General features: G+C 45.0%; 1 protein-coding gene across 4 annotated transcripts in view; it reads right to left on the reverse strand.

Moving 5' to 3' along the window:
* The window catches only part of PDXK (pyridoxal kinase), a 91,265-nt gene that overhangs the window by 16,747 nt on the left and 58,619 nt on the right, over positions 1–15,899 (reverse strand). For all 4 annotated transcript variants that reach the window (XM_030576688.1, XM_030576689.1, XM_030576696.1 and 1 more), the window contains 2 exons: positions 6,981–7,064; positions 3,066–3,112 (listed from right to left, as the gene is read on the reverse strand). In XM_030576688.1, the coding sequence (XP_030432548.1) occupies positions 3,066–3,112; positions 6,981–7,064 (131 nt within the window). The remainder of the gene's footprint in view (positions 1–3,065; positions 3,113–6,980; positions 7,065–15,899) is intronic.

The raw sequence follows: 15,899 nt of genomic DNA on the forward strand, positions 1-15,899 counted from the left end.
GCCATGAGCCCCCTCCCACCAGTGAGAAGATTCTGAGTGCAAAACGGCTAATAAAGCACACTAAAAGTTCCCTAGCGCACTTTGATCTACTCCACTTTAAATGGGAACTGGAAACTTTTAGTGGATGGTAGCAGAGTCCACAGGGACAGTTAGCGTTTGGCATGCTAATGCACAGTAGGCCAACACCTCAGCTTGCCACATACTAATTGTTCCTCTAGACAAGTCCTAAAAGTCTCTGGTTCCAGTGTACTGGGAATACACTCAGCTGAACTGGAATATATGTGTGCACAATCGCTCCAAGGAAAACAGTTATGATTTGATATAGGTCCAAGTACATGAGCAGGGATCAACATAGCACAGCGTTTCCCCTCCTTTCACTGACTTGGGGCAGTGCTGCTGAGATCTTCATGTTCACTGGCTGGTGGAGTGTCAGGAGGCACTGGTGCCTGGTTGGGGAATTTCTGGGTTTCCCACTCTTTTGCTCAGAAGGTGATTCAGTATCAGAGCCAAGGAAACGTTTGTTGTTTTAATGGCAGCTCTATTTTACTTATGTCAAAGGGGCCCAGCTGGGTGCAGGGTCCACTCACACATATCTAGTTGCAGGACCAGGCCCCAAGAATGATATATGGGTAAATAAGCTGTGGAATGAGGTGTTTTGGGTTTTTTTTGTTTTGTTTTAAGAAAGAAATGTGTTTAATATTGGGTGTGGGGGAATTAAATGTCTTAGATTTGTAATTTTTTGAATAATAGACAATATCTTTAAATAAAAGGTCATTCCTGCTTCTGCAACATAATTGGAATATATACATTAAAAACAAAATAATTCTTTATATCCCCACACAGTTATCTAAAGTGCCTCAAGTAATTCTTTCTTTAGCAACTGAATAAGAGACCAAAGTCTTCACCTAAAAAGTGCTGATACTTCCCTCTTTCTCACCTGTCCCCTGACCTTGTGTTCCCATTTCTGAACATCCTGACAGAGCAGCTACTACTTGAAGTACAATTCCTTCACTACCTGGCATGTCTGCTACTTTTCATGACAAGAAGTTTCATGCTGAGGTGGAAGTTTAGGAGTTCATTACCCCAAGTCAACTTGTATCAGCCCAGGAAGCCACATGCTCTTCATTTTTGACCCTCAGTCTGTTGTACAGTAATTTACAGGTGAAAACAGTCTAATGTTTGTTAATGTTTCTGCAGGGTTTTGATAAATAAACTGTTTCTTTAATACTCAGCACTTCTGTCATGAGTGACATTAAAAAAGAATGTATACCAATTCCGAACCAAATTAAGCCTTGGCGTAAATAGAAGTAGTATCGTATAAAATCAATGGGAATGCAGCAAGGCTGGATTTGACTCATTAGCTCTATTAAACTGACTGTCCGAGCAGACAACAGGTGCTGAACAAATACTAGGAGCCTATTGGTTTGCTGCTGTTAGTAGCCTCAAACAAAGACTAGTGTGTAACTTAGCATTTTACATTCTGGCATATCAATCTTACTCGCTAGCCAAAGTTCACTAAAGGCCTAGCTAGACTAGAATTTTGCTCCTGTTGTAACTTGAGTTTATTGCCAGCTAACTCAAGTTAACCAACCCCTTTGGGAATGTTCGTGGTTTACTATAGGCTGTGACTCTCTGTGCCACAGTTCCCTATTTGTTAAATGGGGACTATGCTACCTCCTTTCTTCTATCTTTTGTCTGTGCTGTCTAGTAGGTTTGTTAGCTCTTCGGGACAAAGACAGTCTCATACAGCATGTGTGCAGTGCGTACCACAATGAGACCCCACTCTCAGTTGTGGCGTCTAGGTGCTACCATAATACAGTCATATTAAACTCAATCATGAAGCCTTCGTTCAGGCCAAACTTCCATTGGTGTCAATGGTCAGACTAAGGAAAACAAGACTGGGTCCATTCTAACTCAACAAGACTTGAGTGGTCATTGTGTTACATCTTCCAGCAGGAATGAGATGGTGGGTCAGGTAATTATGTTTGCTCCATCTCTTCCATATAGCTCTGTCTTCCACCCCAAGGCCATTAATAAACCTTCTGTAACTGAGAGGAAATTACAACCATGAGCCCAGAAGCTCATCTAGTTCTGTTCCTGGCAAGCAGGCACTGCTCTTGCCAGTTTCCTGCCTTCCAGGAACTGAGACTATGGAGTTGAGGCTTTAGTTTATGACCTGTATTCATCAAGACTGTAAAAACAGGGTGGTGATGCTCCAGGAAGCTGTGACAAACAGCTTTTTTTTTTTTTTTAAAGGAACACTTTCAAAACAAACCCGTAACGTTAATTTACAGTATCATATTCTTTTCTGACTGTGCAAGCAGAAAGCACAGGGAGCGCACGCACCGCACGAGTCATGAACTGAAGTAGTGAGAACACACATGCAAAGGCAAACTGTATTACCATTAAGTGAAAACAGAAGAGCTATTTTATGTGGCAAAAATCTAATACCTTAACAGATAAACTATAATGGCACAAAGGACCCATAATAGGAGATTATGTCTGGAAAGCTAAGACTGGAGGAAGTAACATATTTCTCACTATTGATGTTTTCCCACTAACTTTTTTTTTTAATGAAATTCTATTTGCTTACTGCTTGAGAAAATAGACTCCAAAGTGTTAATGCCGCTTTAGCGATCGGTACCAGGCTATAGAATCTTTGATCCTTAAGTCAAAGTCCTGGCTAATGGCTGTTGGGAAATCTATGTGAAATGATTCACCTCAGATTAGTTACTAATGGGCAGGTGTTCAATTCACAAGTGGCAGTTTTGTTGGCATTGTCAAAAGAGAGGCCTTCACAATGATAGATAGCTAACGCACTATGAGCGGCATGGAGGACATTTTTCACTGACAGTCTGTATGCTAGTTGTTCTGGGGGTTGACAGGGGACCACAGTTTCCAAGGCTATCCATCTAGCACACTTCAGAAGCACTACGTTCAGTCAAGTAAAGTAAGAGCTCTATAAATGTGACACTGGAATTCAGACTCAAGTTTGAGCAAGGTAGCTTTGTTCTGGTATAAGCAGCTTGTCAGTCTAAATATGGTTCAAGCAGACGATTACCAACCATAGAGCCTTCTCCTTTCCATTTGTCACCCATCACTGGATCACACACTGCAACAGAAAATAAAACCAACCTTAGAAACAAAGTAGGACCTCTGAGTAGTCCCTGTGGGGAGATATACTTTTACCCAACAGTAGCAGACAAGGTACAAACACTGTTGTTTTATAAACTTGTGTCATTTGAACCATTCTTGCAGTACATCGGAGCAGGAGTTTGTGATCCATGAAGGGTAAGGGGGGAGGAGGATGTCAAATACAGATATCAGAGGGTTGCGACCACTCTGCCCTCTCTGTATTGTTAAATTTTGGGGGCGAGATGTCCTGGTTAGATGTGGAGGAGGGAGTGTTGTGAGATGGAAAATGCTGAGAACGACTGCCTCAGTTCAGACCAATAAAAATTAGTGAGATATGGGAAGAAAAGGAGAGGAGCTTATATTTATACAATGCATCACCCCAAAGCCTTATTTTATTTTAATTAAGAAGGAAAGTTCTTCTTCCAGAGCAGATTTTGTAGACACATACCAATTATGATAAAGTTAGGATTAAGACAGACATTTATGGTGCAGTCTCAGGATCATCAGTCACATTAATAGCCTATTCAGAGTGACCTTAATTTCAAAATAGGAGTGGAAATAGTCCAGCAGCTGGTGATGTGTCCGCAGTATTAAGAGAGTGACTGTCAAGATACAGATCATAAGACAAATCCCAAGGTTTTTATTCAATGTTCAGTCAGTCCTTGCTCAGGTAAACTTCTACTGGTGTCAAAGGGAATCTGTCAGAGAAACAACCTCGGCATTTGGCACCACAAAAAGACATGTTCTTTACCTCTCTTACCAGCACCAGCGTCACTCAGTAAACTGAAAGAATTCTAAAAATTAAGTTTATTTCCTGCTATTTTGCTGCCCATTTTTTAAATTTCTTTCAGATGGTCAATGAACTACCATTAAGTGGATACATAATTGGTTAAACGATCAGTAACTAATAACTATTGATGGAATAATGTCAAATTGGAAGGAGGTCTCAAGTGGGGTTCCACAGGGATCTGTTCTGGGTCCATTGTTATTTAACATCATTATTAATGACCTGGATGTAGGTACCGAAAGCATACTCATCAAATTTTCAGATCACACAAAGCTAGAAAGGGGTTGCAAATATTGTGGCGCATACAGCTAAAATTCAAAGGGGTCTTGATAAATTGGAGAACTGGGCTATAGTCGACAAAATGAAATTCAACAAAGACAAATGTAAGGTGCTACACTTAGGGAAGAAAAACCAAAAGCACAAATACAGAATGGGAGATAACTAGCTTGGCAGCAGCACTGCTGAGAAGGATCTGGGAGTTGTGGTGGATCACAATCTCAACATGAGTCAGAAATGCAAATGCAGTTTTTGGTTGCATTAACAGAGGCATAGTATGCAAGTCCCAGGAAGTAATAGTACTGCTCTCCTTGGCTCTAGTTAGGCCTCAGCTGTAGTCCTGTGTCCAATTTTGGTCACCAATGTACAGAAAGGATGTGGAGAAACTGGAAAGGATCCAGAGGTGAATGACAAAGATGATCAAAGGGATGGAACACAAGCCACGTAAGCAAAGGCTGAAGAAACTGGATATGTGTAGTTTGGAAAAGAGGAGAATAAGGGGGGACATGATAGTGGTCTCCAAATACTTGAAAGGCTGGCATAAAAATATGGAGAAAAAAGTTATTCTCTCTTACCACAGTGGATAGGATAAGAGACAATGGGTTCAAACTACTAATTTATATTAAATCTCATGAAAAACTTCCTAAATGTAAGAACAGCAGGACACTGTAACAGACTGCTTAGGGAGGTCTTCGGAGGTTTTCAAAAGGAGGCTGGATAGCCATCTATCTTGAATAGTTTAGACACAACAAATGCTGCATCTTGGCAATTAGTCTATACGACCCTTGTGGCCCTTTTAACCCTATGATTCTATCAAACTGAACTGGGTGGTTCTTGTTTCTGTTTATAGTCTATTTTCTGATTTCATGCTCTAGTACAAAGCTCTTGGAAGCTTCATAACATATCAGAGAAATATTTTCACTGAAGGTTAAACAAAAAACCACCACCACTCATGAAAAAATATTTCTTTTCATATGTGTTTCATGTGTCTGTTTTTTAAACACCAAAAAAAACAACAACAGTTTGCTTTAAAACATTTTTTTTTAAAGCACATATTCTGGGCCTAAATTTAAGTTATGGTGTCTAACAAAAGCCCGATCCAAAACATACTAGCCAGAGCCATGTTTAAACATGGTTCTTTGCTGTACAGTGCTGGCTTTAGGCCAGCCTACCCAATAATTTTACCATGTCAAGACAGTGTTAGAACCATGTTACACACGTTCCCTTGAAATGGTAGAAGCTGCTATGTACACTGCTACAAATCCTGGTATACATAGTACTAACCAGGTTACAAAATGGTTTTATAAAGCCATGGTACAGCCTGGCCCTCTTCTAGGCTATATAAAACAGTTCACAAAAACCACTGTAACAATTAGACATTTATGCTGAGATTTGATACTAAGTAGGCATGTTGTTTCCATCATGAACTGTTTAAACATGGTTTAGTTGGAACTCCAGGATGGATGGAGTCTTTTAATTTCATGGTGTTCATAGAAGGTTCTTAATGTTGGTGATTATAAAACTGTACCACTGATGCTTTTATTTATTTCAGCAGGAAGTGTCTGTTACTTATACTACATTTGTTAAAACATTTGTAATACCTATATATCATGACTGAACGAGGCACTTATTTATGGGCTACTCTACGCAACACATCAGAATGAATCTGAGTATTTTTCACCTAAAAGATGTTGAAATCACTGCTCCACTTTAGAATGGGGCGAACAGGAACCCCCTTCCTCCCCGCAGTTTGGCACCTCGTGGGCACCTTAGATTGGCCAACATAGGATGGTTACAATTCTTCAGCTCTGCAGGCCAAAGTCAGTGACTGAAATCTAAGTGCCGCTGGCTCAGCTGAGTCATACGCCACAAACCAACGTCTATCAGAATAAGAATTCTGTTAGCTACAGGAACAGTTTAATAAATCCAGTATCTGAGTCATCTATTTCAACTGATAATTGCTTGTGAATCATTTGGGGAGTGTTCTGACCAGGCAGCTCTATAGAATCTGAAGATCATTGAGTCAGGCCATCATTTGCAGTCCCTATTCATGGAAAACTCCCACTGACTTGACTGTGCAACTTTAATGGGAGTTCTGCCTGATAAGGGTCTGCAGGGTTTGACCGTGGCCGTTCAAAGTACCTATAATGATCAAGGAACTGGATAACTCAGGGGACTGGTAACGGGAAATGCTGGCTTTCGTCCTTTGATTGCTGGTTTGAGCCTGGCCAGCTATGGGCAGCTGAACATTACTGTCACCTGCCAACGCTCATGTGTAATCTCAGAGACAGGTCCAGAACTAAATGGTCCTGGAGTCTGAACTAGCCTTTCAGAAATAAAAAAGCCAGGGTGCTACCTCAAGGGTGTAACTGACACCTTCATAGGACAATGTGGAGAAGTCTGTATCTTAGGATCAAGAGAAGTCATCAGTTTCCAGTATCATCAGTACGTCTCAGGCCCTCACTGCTAAGCAACAAACAGCAGCAACTAGATAGAATTTCATGGGATTTTGCTAGATAGAGAGGATCATGCCTTAAGGCATATCTATCTTTGGCTAGCATGATGCAAGAAAAGCACCAGAAGGCACACAAGTAAAAAGAGAAAAAAATAAATCACTTTAGCAACACTAAACTGACGTTCCAACAGAGTCTCAACAAGATCAAAACAGAGCATCGTTGTGAAATTCAGAATAATGTCAGAGCACTGACTTCACCTGAAGTGATTTCAACATGCGTACAGAAAATAATGAGACCGAAAAGGTTAAAAGCCATCAAGTCCTTACCGTATACCAGGTCAGAGTTCTGTAGTTTCAACTCCTGAACGATATCAACCACCGTTGCAAGGAATGACGCGTCCCTCGTGTAACCTTTATGCAGAAAAAGAATTTTTAAGTTAATTCAGAGAGCAATGTTTTATTTACATCAAACTCATCTCTATGCAGAAAGGAATGGCAGTCATTTCTTCCCATTCCTGGAAAAAAAGTATTTAGAACTGAAAACATCTTAATATTTTATTCAGGGATAAGTGGATATAGAACAAAATCAAGATCGACACTTGCTAACTCACTCAATTAAGTCTCTAAAATAAAACAAATCTTAGTAAATGAGTCTTGCCTGGGAATTGCCTAATACTTGGTCTAAATGCTCACAAATAAAAAAAAACTGTTTAAAAAGAAGACACACCCCCTTTTGTTCAAAACACCAGTTTGAAAGTTCATAGTATAAACAGCATTGTTCAGGACGCAGCAAATGAGAGAGGGAAATATAAAGTTTTAAATTTCATTAGCATTTCTGAGACCTGTGCTGGAGGCAGCCTTCTTGTTGAAAATCAATGTTATCTGTGATACTGCCAGTGTCCTAACTTAACAGAAAAAAATGTAAACCTGGGTATGTCTACTCTGCAATTACAGGGTGTCATAAACAGATAGCTAAGGGTTAATGTCTCTTTCACCTGGAAAGGAGTAACCTGAAACACCCGACCAGAGGATCAATCAGGAAACAAGACTTTTTCAAATCTGTGTGGAGGGAAGTTTTGGGTGTGAGTTCTTTGTCCTTTGTCTTGTGTCTGTACCCTCTCGGCTATGAGAGTGATTTTTCTATCTCCAGCTTTCTAATCTTCTGTTTCCAAGTTGTAAGTACAAAGATAGTAAGACAATAAGATTTATATTGTTTTCTTTTGTATTTACATGTGTATAGTTGCTGGAATGTGTTAAATTGTATTCATTTTGGATAAGGCTGTTTATTCATTTTTTTTCTTTTAAGCAATTGACCCGGTATTTGTCACCTTAATACAAAGAGGCCATTTTTATGTATTTTTTCTTTCTTTTTTATATAAAGCCTTCTTTTTAAGACTTGGAGTTTTTCTTTAGTGGGGACTCCAGGGAATTGAGTCTGCAGCTCACCAGGGAATTGGTGGGAGGAAGAAGTCAGGGGGGAAAATCTCTTTGTGTTAGATTTACTAAGCCTGACTTTGCATACCCTCTGGGTGAGGGGGGAAGTATTTGTGTTTCCAGGACTGGAAACAGGGAGGGTGAAGTCCTTCTGTTTAGATTCACGGAGCTTGCTTCTGTATCTCTCTCCAGGAACCCAGTGAGGGAACACCCAGAGGGGGGAAGGGAAATGGTTTATTCCCCTTTGTTGTGAGACTCAAGGAATCTGAGGCTGGGGGTCCCCCAGGGAAGGTTTTGGGGAGACCACAGTGCGCCAGGCATTGTATAGATTCCTGGCTGGTGGCAGCTTTACCAGGTCCAAGCTGGTAACTAAGCTTGGAGGTTTTCATGCTAACACCCATATTTTGGACGCTAAGGTCCAGATCTGGGAAAAATGTTATGACACAGGGTATGACTGCATGTTGTGTACATATACCCAATATGACAGACCCAAGCCAGTGGGGTACAGGAGTCTGGTAGAGGGTAAATATACTGGTCACTGGCTGAGTACTTTTCTGTTCCCTGAGTGACCAGAGCAGGGGCTGCACTAGAGTAATCAGGAACCTGCTAGAACCAATTCAGACAGACAAGCTGATTAGAACACCTGCAGCCAATCAAGGCAGGCTAATCAGGGCACCTGGGTTTAAAAAGGAGCTCACTCCACTCAGGGAGGGGGGAGCCAGAGGAGAGGAAGTGTGTGTGAAGAGCTGGGAGCAAGAGGCACAAGGAGCTGAGAGTGAGAGGGTGTGCTACTGGAGGATTAAGGAGTACAAGCATTATCAGACACCGGGAGGAAGGTCCTGTGGTGAGGATAAAGAAGGTGTTTGAAGGAGGCCATGGGGAAGTAGCCCAGGGAGTTGTAGCTGTCATGCAGCTGTTACAGGAGGTACTATAGACAGCTGCAATCCACAGGGCCCTGGGCTGGAACCCGGAGTAGAGGGCGGGCCCGGGTTCCCCCCAAACCTCCCAACTCCTGATCAGACACAGGAGGAGTTGACCCAGACTGTGGAGAAGATCACTGAGGTGAGCAAATCTGCCAATAAGTGCAGGACCCACCAAGGTAGAGGAGGAACTTTGTCACAACTGGTGTCAGAAGAGGGATTTTGGTATGCACAGCACGGCAGAAGAAGGAGGGTGATTTAAAAAAAAAAAAAGGTAGAGGGTTTATTTTTTTTTTCACCACAATGGATGACCTAGTATAGGCATTGATACAAGCTATGGTGGCCCAGCAAGAGGCTACTCATGTCCAGGCAGCTGCCCAACAGGAGGCAGTGCGGCTGCAACAAGAGACTAATCGCCTGCTGATGGACCAGGCTTCTCAAGACCAAGCTATGTAGCGGGAACTGGTAAGCCAGGTAAAGACCCTTACAGAGCTGAACTGCGGCCATGATGGGACGCAGATCATACGGGCCAGCCACTGGCTGCAGAAAATGATGCGGGAGGGTGATGTACAGGCATGCCTTCTGGCTGTTGAGAGGACAGCCCTACGAGAGGCCTAGCCTCGAGATCAGTGGTCTGGCATCCTTGCCCCATTCCTGTGTGGGGAGGCCCAGAAGGCCTACTATAATCTGCCTGAAGAGGCTGTAGCAGACTACTGCCAGCTGAAAGCAGAGATCCCGGCCAGATCTGGGGTAACAACTGCAGTGCAGGCCCAGCGGTATCACGAGTGGAGGCACCAGGAAAACAAAACCCCGTGGTCCCAATTGTATGACCTCATCCATCTCACACGAAAGTGGTTGCAAACGGAATCCCGGAGTCTGGAAGAGATACTAGAGGTTCTGGTCGTCGACCGATACATGAGGCGGCTACCGCCAGACCTTCATACCAGGGTAAACCAGAACGAACCCTCCACCTATGATGAGGTTGTCGCACTGGTAGAGAGGCGAAGGACAGAGCGGGAGCTGACCTGACCAGTTAAGGAAGAGACACCCCGGGTTAAACTAGCAGCACCAAGCCCTAGAGCTTGGGTGACTGAGGAACCAGGGGATCACAGGTGGAAAAAGAGAGGGGCTGAAGGCCCACCAGAAGCCACAAAGAGTCGGAGCACTGAGGGAGAAGAGGATCATGATGTTAGACTGCCAAACCAAGAAACCGGGGAATGCCTAAGGCCCCGTACAGATGTAATGCCTGCAGGGAGTGGGGACATATAGCTGCACAGTGTCCCAATGCTGAGGAGCCTATGCAGTGTAACCTGGGGAACTGGGCAGACCCATGCTCCCTAATCTACCTTGTGGGGGTCTCACTAACCCCACATACGTATACCAGACCAGTAAAGCTAAATGGGGTAGAGACCACAGCACTGGTTGATTCGGGGAGTGCTATCATGCTTGCCTCGGGGAAGCTTGTGAAGTGTAGTCAGCTGCTGCGGGCTAACGTACGGGGATAACATGCGTCCATGGGACAGTTGGTTATTACTCCACCATCCCAGTAAAAATTGAGATTCAGGGGAACACTACTGAGGTAGCAGCAAGTGTAGTCCCTAAACTCCCATACTCGGTACTCATAGGGGGGGACTTCCCAGGGTTTGGAGACTTACTCCCAGTAGGAGGATTGGAGAAAGAGGGGAACCCTGAAGTTAGTGAGACATCCACAGTAGACTGTCAACCCTCAGTCTTCTCTGAAATATCTCCAGATTTATTTTCCATTCCCAGACAGGGTAGAAAGTTGAAAAGGGAAAGGAGGGCAGCTAAAGCCTTGGGAACCCGAATACTGGACCAAAGCCAGAGGGTCGCTCTCGTAGGTAGGCGGACCCGAGTAGCTGAAAAGAAAGCCACCCAGGAGGGAGAAGCACCTGAGTCTGATCCCCACCCTAACGCTTCTGAACCAGTAGAGGCAACAGAGACTGGGCCCCTAGATCTTGGACAGATTAACTGCGGGAGAGGAAATTTTGGATGGGACCAGGCTGAAGACCCGAGGTACAACAACATTAGAAAGGAGGTGACTGAAATAGATGGGGTCCCCGTGGAAGGGAGAACACAGGGACCAGGACCCTACTTCATAATGAAGAAGAATCTCTTATACTGGGTTGCACCAGTACAGGGGCAGAAGGTACAGCAGATCTTAATACCTCAAAAACACCAGAACGCTGTATTAAGTCTTGCTCATAGTCATCTTTTGGGGGGGCACTTGGGGGTAGAGAAGACCCTGGCACGAGTCCTATGACGGTTCTTCTGGCCCGGAGTACATGAAGTGCGGAGGTACTGTGCGTCCTGCCCAGAGTGTCAGCTGCACAGTCCCCATCCTCACCTGAGGGCACCTTTAGTACCCCTTCCCCATCACAGAGGTCCCCTTTGAGTGAATAGCCATGGACCTAGTGGGACCCCTGGAGAAGACGGCTCGGGCCACCAATATATACTTGTTGTTTTGGACTATGCTACTCGCTACCCAGAAGCCCTTCCTCTGCGGAACACGGCCTCTAAAACGATAGCCAAAGAGCTGGTGGGGATCTTTGCCCGAGTGGGACTACCAAAGGAGATATTAACAGACCAAGGAACCCCATTTATGCCAAAGCTAATGAAGGACCTCTGTACGCTGCTCCATATACATACCCTGAGAACTTCAGTTTACCATCCGCAGACTGATGGGTTGGTAGAAAGGTTTAACTGAACCCTCAAGGCTATGATAAGGAAGGTGGTAAGTCGGGACAGGAAGGATTGGGACACTCTACTGCCTTACTTTATGTTCGCTATCCAGGAGGTACCTCAGGCCTCAACTGGGTTTTCCCTATTCGAGTTATTATACGGATGTCACCCCCATGGCATACTAGATATCGCCAAAGAGATTTGGGAAGAGGAACCCAATGAGGGGAGAAATATAACAGAACATGTAACACAGATGCGAGACCGGATAGCCGGTGTCACCCCGATTGTACGGGAACATTTGGAAAAGGCACAGAAGGCCCAGAGAACCTATTACAATCACCAGGCAAAAGTACGACAGTTCCAACCAGGGGATCGGGTGATGGTGTTGGTACCCACGGCAGAAAGCAAGCTTCTGGTCCAATGGCAGGGGTCCTATGAGGTGATTGAACCCGTGGGGGAAGTAACCTACAAGGTACAGCAGCCAGGACGCCGAAAACAAGACCTTCTGAAACCCTGGCATGCACAAGAGACATGCACAAATATCTAGGAAAACAAGCCTTTCAAACAAGTGAGAGTGTCTCCCGATTTAACACCAGACCAGAAGAATGAGGTGTCTGAGATGATCTTCTGGAACTAAGATATGTTCTCGACAAACCCAAGTTGAATAACTGAGACATATCACCACATTGTCACGAACCCTGGGGCCAGAATAACAATGAGGCCCTATCGGGTGCCAGCAGCCAAAAGGGAGGAAATAAAAGCAGAAGTAAAAAAAATGCTGGAGTTGGGGATCATCGAAGAATCCCACAGTCAGTGGTCCAGCCCAATCGTGCTGGTGTCCAAACCTGATGGCACCACAAGGTTTTGCAACAACTTCCGGCGACTAAATGAAGTATCCCAGTTCGACGCGTACCCCATACCTCGCATAGATGAGCTAGTGGATCATATGAGGAATGCCCGGTATTTGACTACCCTAGACTTGACAAAGGAGTACTGGCAGATTCCCCTAGCGGAAGACGCAAAGGAAAAGACTGCGTTCTCTATACCAGAGAGTCTCTTTCAATATACCGTCCTCCCTTTTGGACTTCATGGGGCCCCAGCTACTTTCCAGAGCCTCATGGACAAGCTATTACGCCCGCATAATAGTTATGCTGCTGCCTACTTGGAAGATGTGGTCATTCATACCCCAGACTGGGAAACCCACCTAGAGAAGGTGGAGGCAGTCCTTGATACTTTCAGGCGAGCTGGCCTTACAGCAAACCCTGCCAAGTGCACTGTAGGGTTTACAGAGGCCAAATATCTTGGCTACATTGTGGGAAAGGGTCTGGTAAAACCCCAAGTGAACAAGTTGGAGGCCATCCAAAATTGGCCCCGACCACGTTGCAAGAAATAAGTCCGGGCATTCCTAGGTGTAGTGGGGTATTACCGACGATTTATCCCCCACTTTGCCACAAGGGCAAGCCCCCTGACAGACCTAGTGAAAGCCCACGGACCCGATCTGGTAAGATGGTCTGACGCAGCAGAGGAAGCATTCATGGACCTACAGACTGCCCTCTGCAGTAACCCGGTACTGATAGCCCCTGATTTCACCAAGGAATTTATCCTGCAGATAGAGGCATCGGAAGTAGGGTTGGGGGCCGTTCTATCACAGGTGGTCGAGAAGGAGGAACATCCGATTCTCTACCTCAGTAGGAAACTCCTTCCGAGGGAACAAAAATATGCAGTGGTGGAGAGTGCCTCGCCATAAAATGGGCCATGGAAGCATTGCGCTACTACTTGCTCGGGCGCAGATTTGTCCTCGTGACCGACCATGCCCCTCTTCAATGGATGCAGCGGAACAAGGAGAAGAACACAAGGGTGACCAGATGGTTCTTATCCCTCCAACCTTTCCAGTTCCGTGTGCAACACAGAGCAGGAAGCCGTCACGGTAATGCCGATGGCTTGTCACATGTACACTGTCTGGCATCCCAAGCTGCCCAACCCCTTGGTGTTGAGCAGGGGGGAGGGATATGTGACAGACCCAGGCCAGTGGGGTTCAGGAGTCTGGTAGAGGGCAAATATACTGGTCACTGGCTGAGTACTTTTCTGTTCCCTGAGTGACCAGAGCAGGGGCTGCACTAGAGTAATCAGGAACCTGCTAGAACCAATTCAGACAGACAAGCTGATTAGAACACCTGCAGCCAATCAAGGCAGGCTAATCAGGGCACCTGGGTTTAAAAAGGAGCTCACTCCACTCAGGGAGGGGGGAGCCAGAGGAGAAGAAGTGTGTGTGAGGAGCTGGGAGCAAGAGGCACACAGAGCTGAGAGTGAGGGTGTGCTGCTGGAGGATTGAGGAGTACAAGCGTTATCAGACACCAGGAGGAAGATCCTGTGGTGAGGATAAAGAAGGTGTTTGGAGGAGGCCATGGGGAAGTAGCCCAGGGAGTTGTAGCTGTCACGCAGCTGTTACAGGAGGCACTATAGACAGCTGCAATCCACAGGGCCCTGGGCTGGAACCCGGAGTAGAGGGTGGGCCCGGGTTCCCCCCAAACCTCCCAACTCCTGATCAGACACAGGAGAAGTTGACCCAGACTGTGGGGAAGATCACTGAAGTGAGCAAATCTGCCAATAAGCGCAGGACCCACCAAGGTAGAGGAGGAACTTTGTTATACCAAGTTTTAATCAAACTAGCTTGGGGATGGGAGCAGTGAAGCCTTGGTAGTGCTGGCTGTAAAAGGCCCACCTGGAACATTTGAGTAATTACTTGCATGGATGGCTCACAATGACATGCTAGTCATTATTCAGCTATGACATGCTACCATAGCTTCACTGCTCTAGTATGCGAACTAGCTTGTGTATGTTTACACAGGATGCAATCATACACTGTGACTGCAGTATAGACATCATGTACCCTCTGTCTCTAGCCTGTTTGGATAAAGTTTTAACCATATAACTCATTTTTAATATATTGTATCTTAAGTTTTCTTCAGATGTTTAATACTAAAGCAAGCTGGAAATGGACTTCATTTCATCTCACTGGGCTCTCATACTACTAGCATCACAAGTGACAGTACTCTTTAGCAAAATGGTCTCCCCCAGTTTTTGGCTCAGAAATGCCAACTGTAACTAAAAACTTAAGTACATTTCAGAGTTTCCATTTATGCACAGAAGCAGAGAAAAATGGGTGCAGATTCCACGTCCATGAAATCGGGTTTACTTCAGCAAGGAGGCACTGGTGTCAGAGGGCAGAACTGGATTTGTAATAAGCAGCTATCATAGGCTGATCTCTGTAGATTATGCTAACAACCATTCACCTTCTCAGAGAGAGCGCATTTGTAAATTATTGACACAAATCTCTCAAGCATTCTACGGAACTGGGGCTAATTTTTCCCCTAAAACAAGGTAACTGTGACAAAATCTGGGAGCAACCTTTCACAGAGGCTAACGCAATTTAAATTCACACAGCAAACATAACACTAGTTCTTCTCCGTGTAACCCCGCAAAACGAGGGATCCAAGTGACAGTCAAATCTGTCTGCCCCCAAATGGACTTAATTTCACAGTTTGGTTTAATAGCAGGTGTGATCCAGGAAGCTCTTTGTGCCAACTGGTAGATGGCAGAGCAAGGCACAGAGTTTTAATAGGGATTCCCTGGCTCTAGAATATGCACATTAAGTTTACTAAAGAGTGGCATGCGAGGTCCTTTCTACCAAGAGCCAACTGCCCACTGGTCATCACCATCATTGCAAAATGTATGCAAGGATAATGCTTAAGAAATTATGTCTCTGTACTGAAAATTATGTTATCAAGGTCTGTGAGTTAAAGAAGTCAGCAGAAGGCGATAAATAAGGTTAAGATTCTGTCACGGGTATTTTTAGTAAAAGTCAGGGATAGGTTGTGGATAATAAACAAAAATTCACAGAAGCCAATGACCTGTCCCTGACTTTTACTAAAAATATATAGGAGGAGGTGGGGGAGAGGCAAACAGAGTGCTGCTGGGGCTTGCAGCTGCTCCAGGCCCGCTGCTGCTCCTGTGGCAGGAGTGACTGCTGCTGCTCCAGGCCCAGGGGGCTTACCCAATCCCAGCCGTTGCTCCGATAGCCCCAGGACTGGCCGTGTGGCTGCTACTCCGGCAGCCCCTGGGCTCACAGCTGCTCCAACCCTGCCCCAGAAGTAGTCATGAAGTTCCCAGAAGTCACAGAATCTTTGACCTC

Source organism: Gopherus evgoodei, chromosome 1, assembly GCF_007399415.2.
Source record: "Gopherus evgoodei ecotype Sinaloan lineage chromosome 1, rGopEvg1_v1.p, whole genome shotgun sequence".
NCBI lineage: Eukaryota > Metazoa > Chordata > Testudines > Testudinidae > Gopherus > Gopherus evgoodei.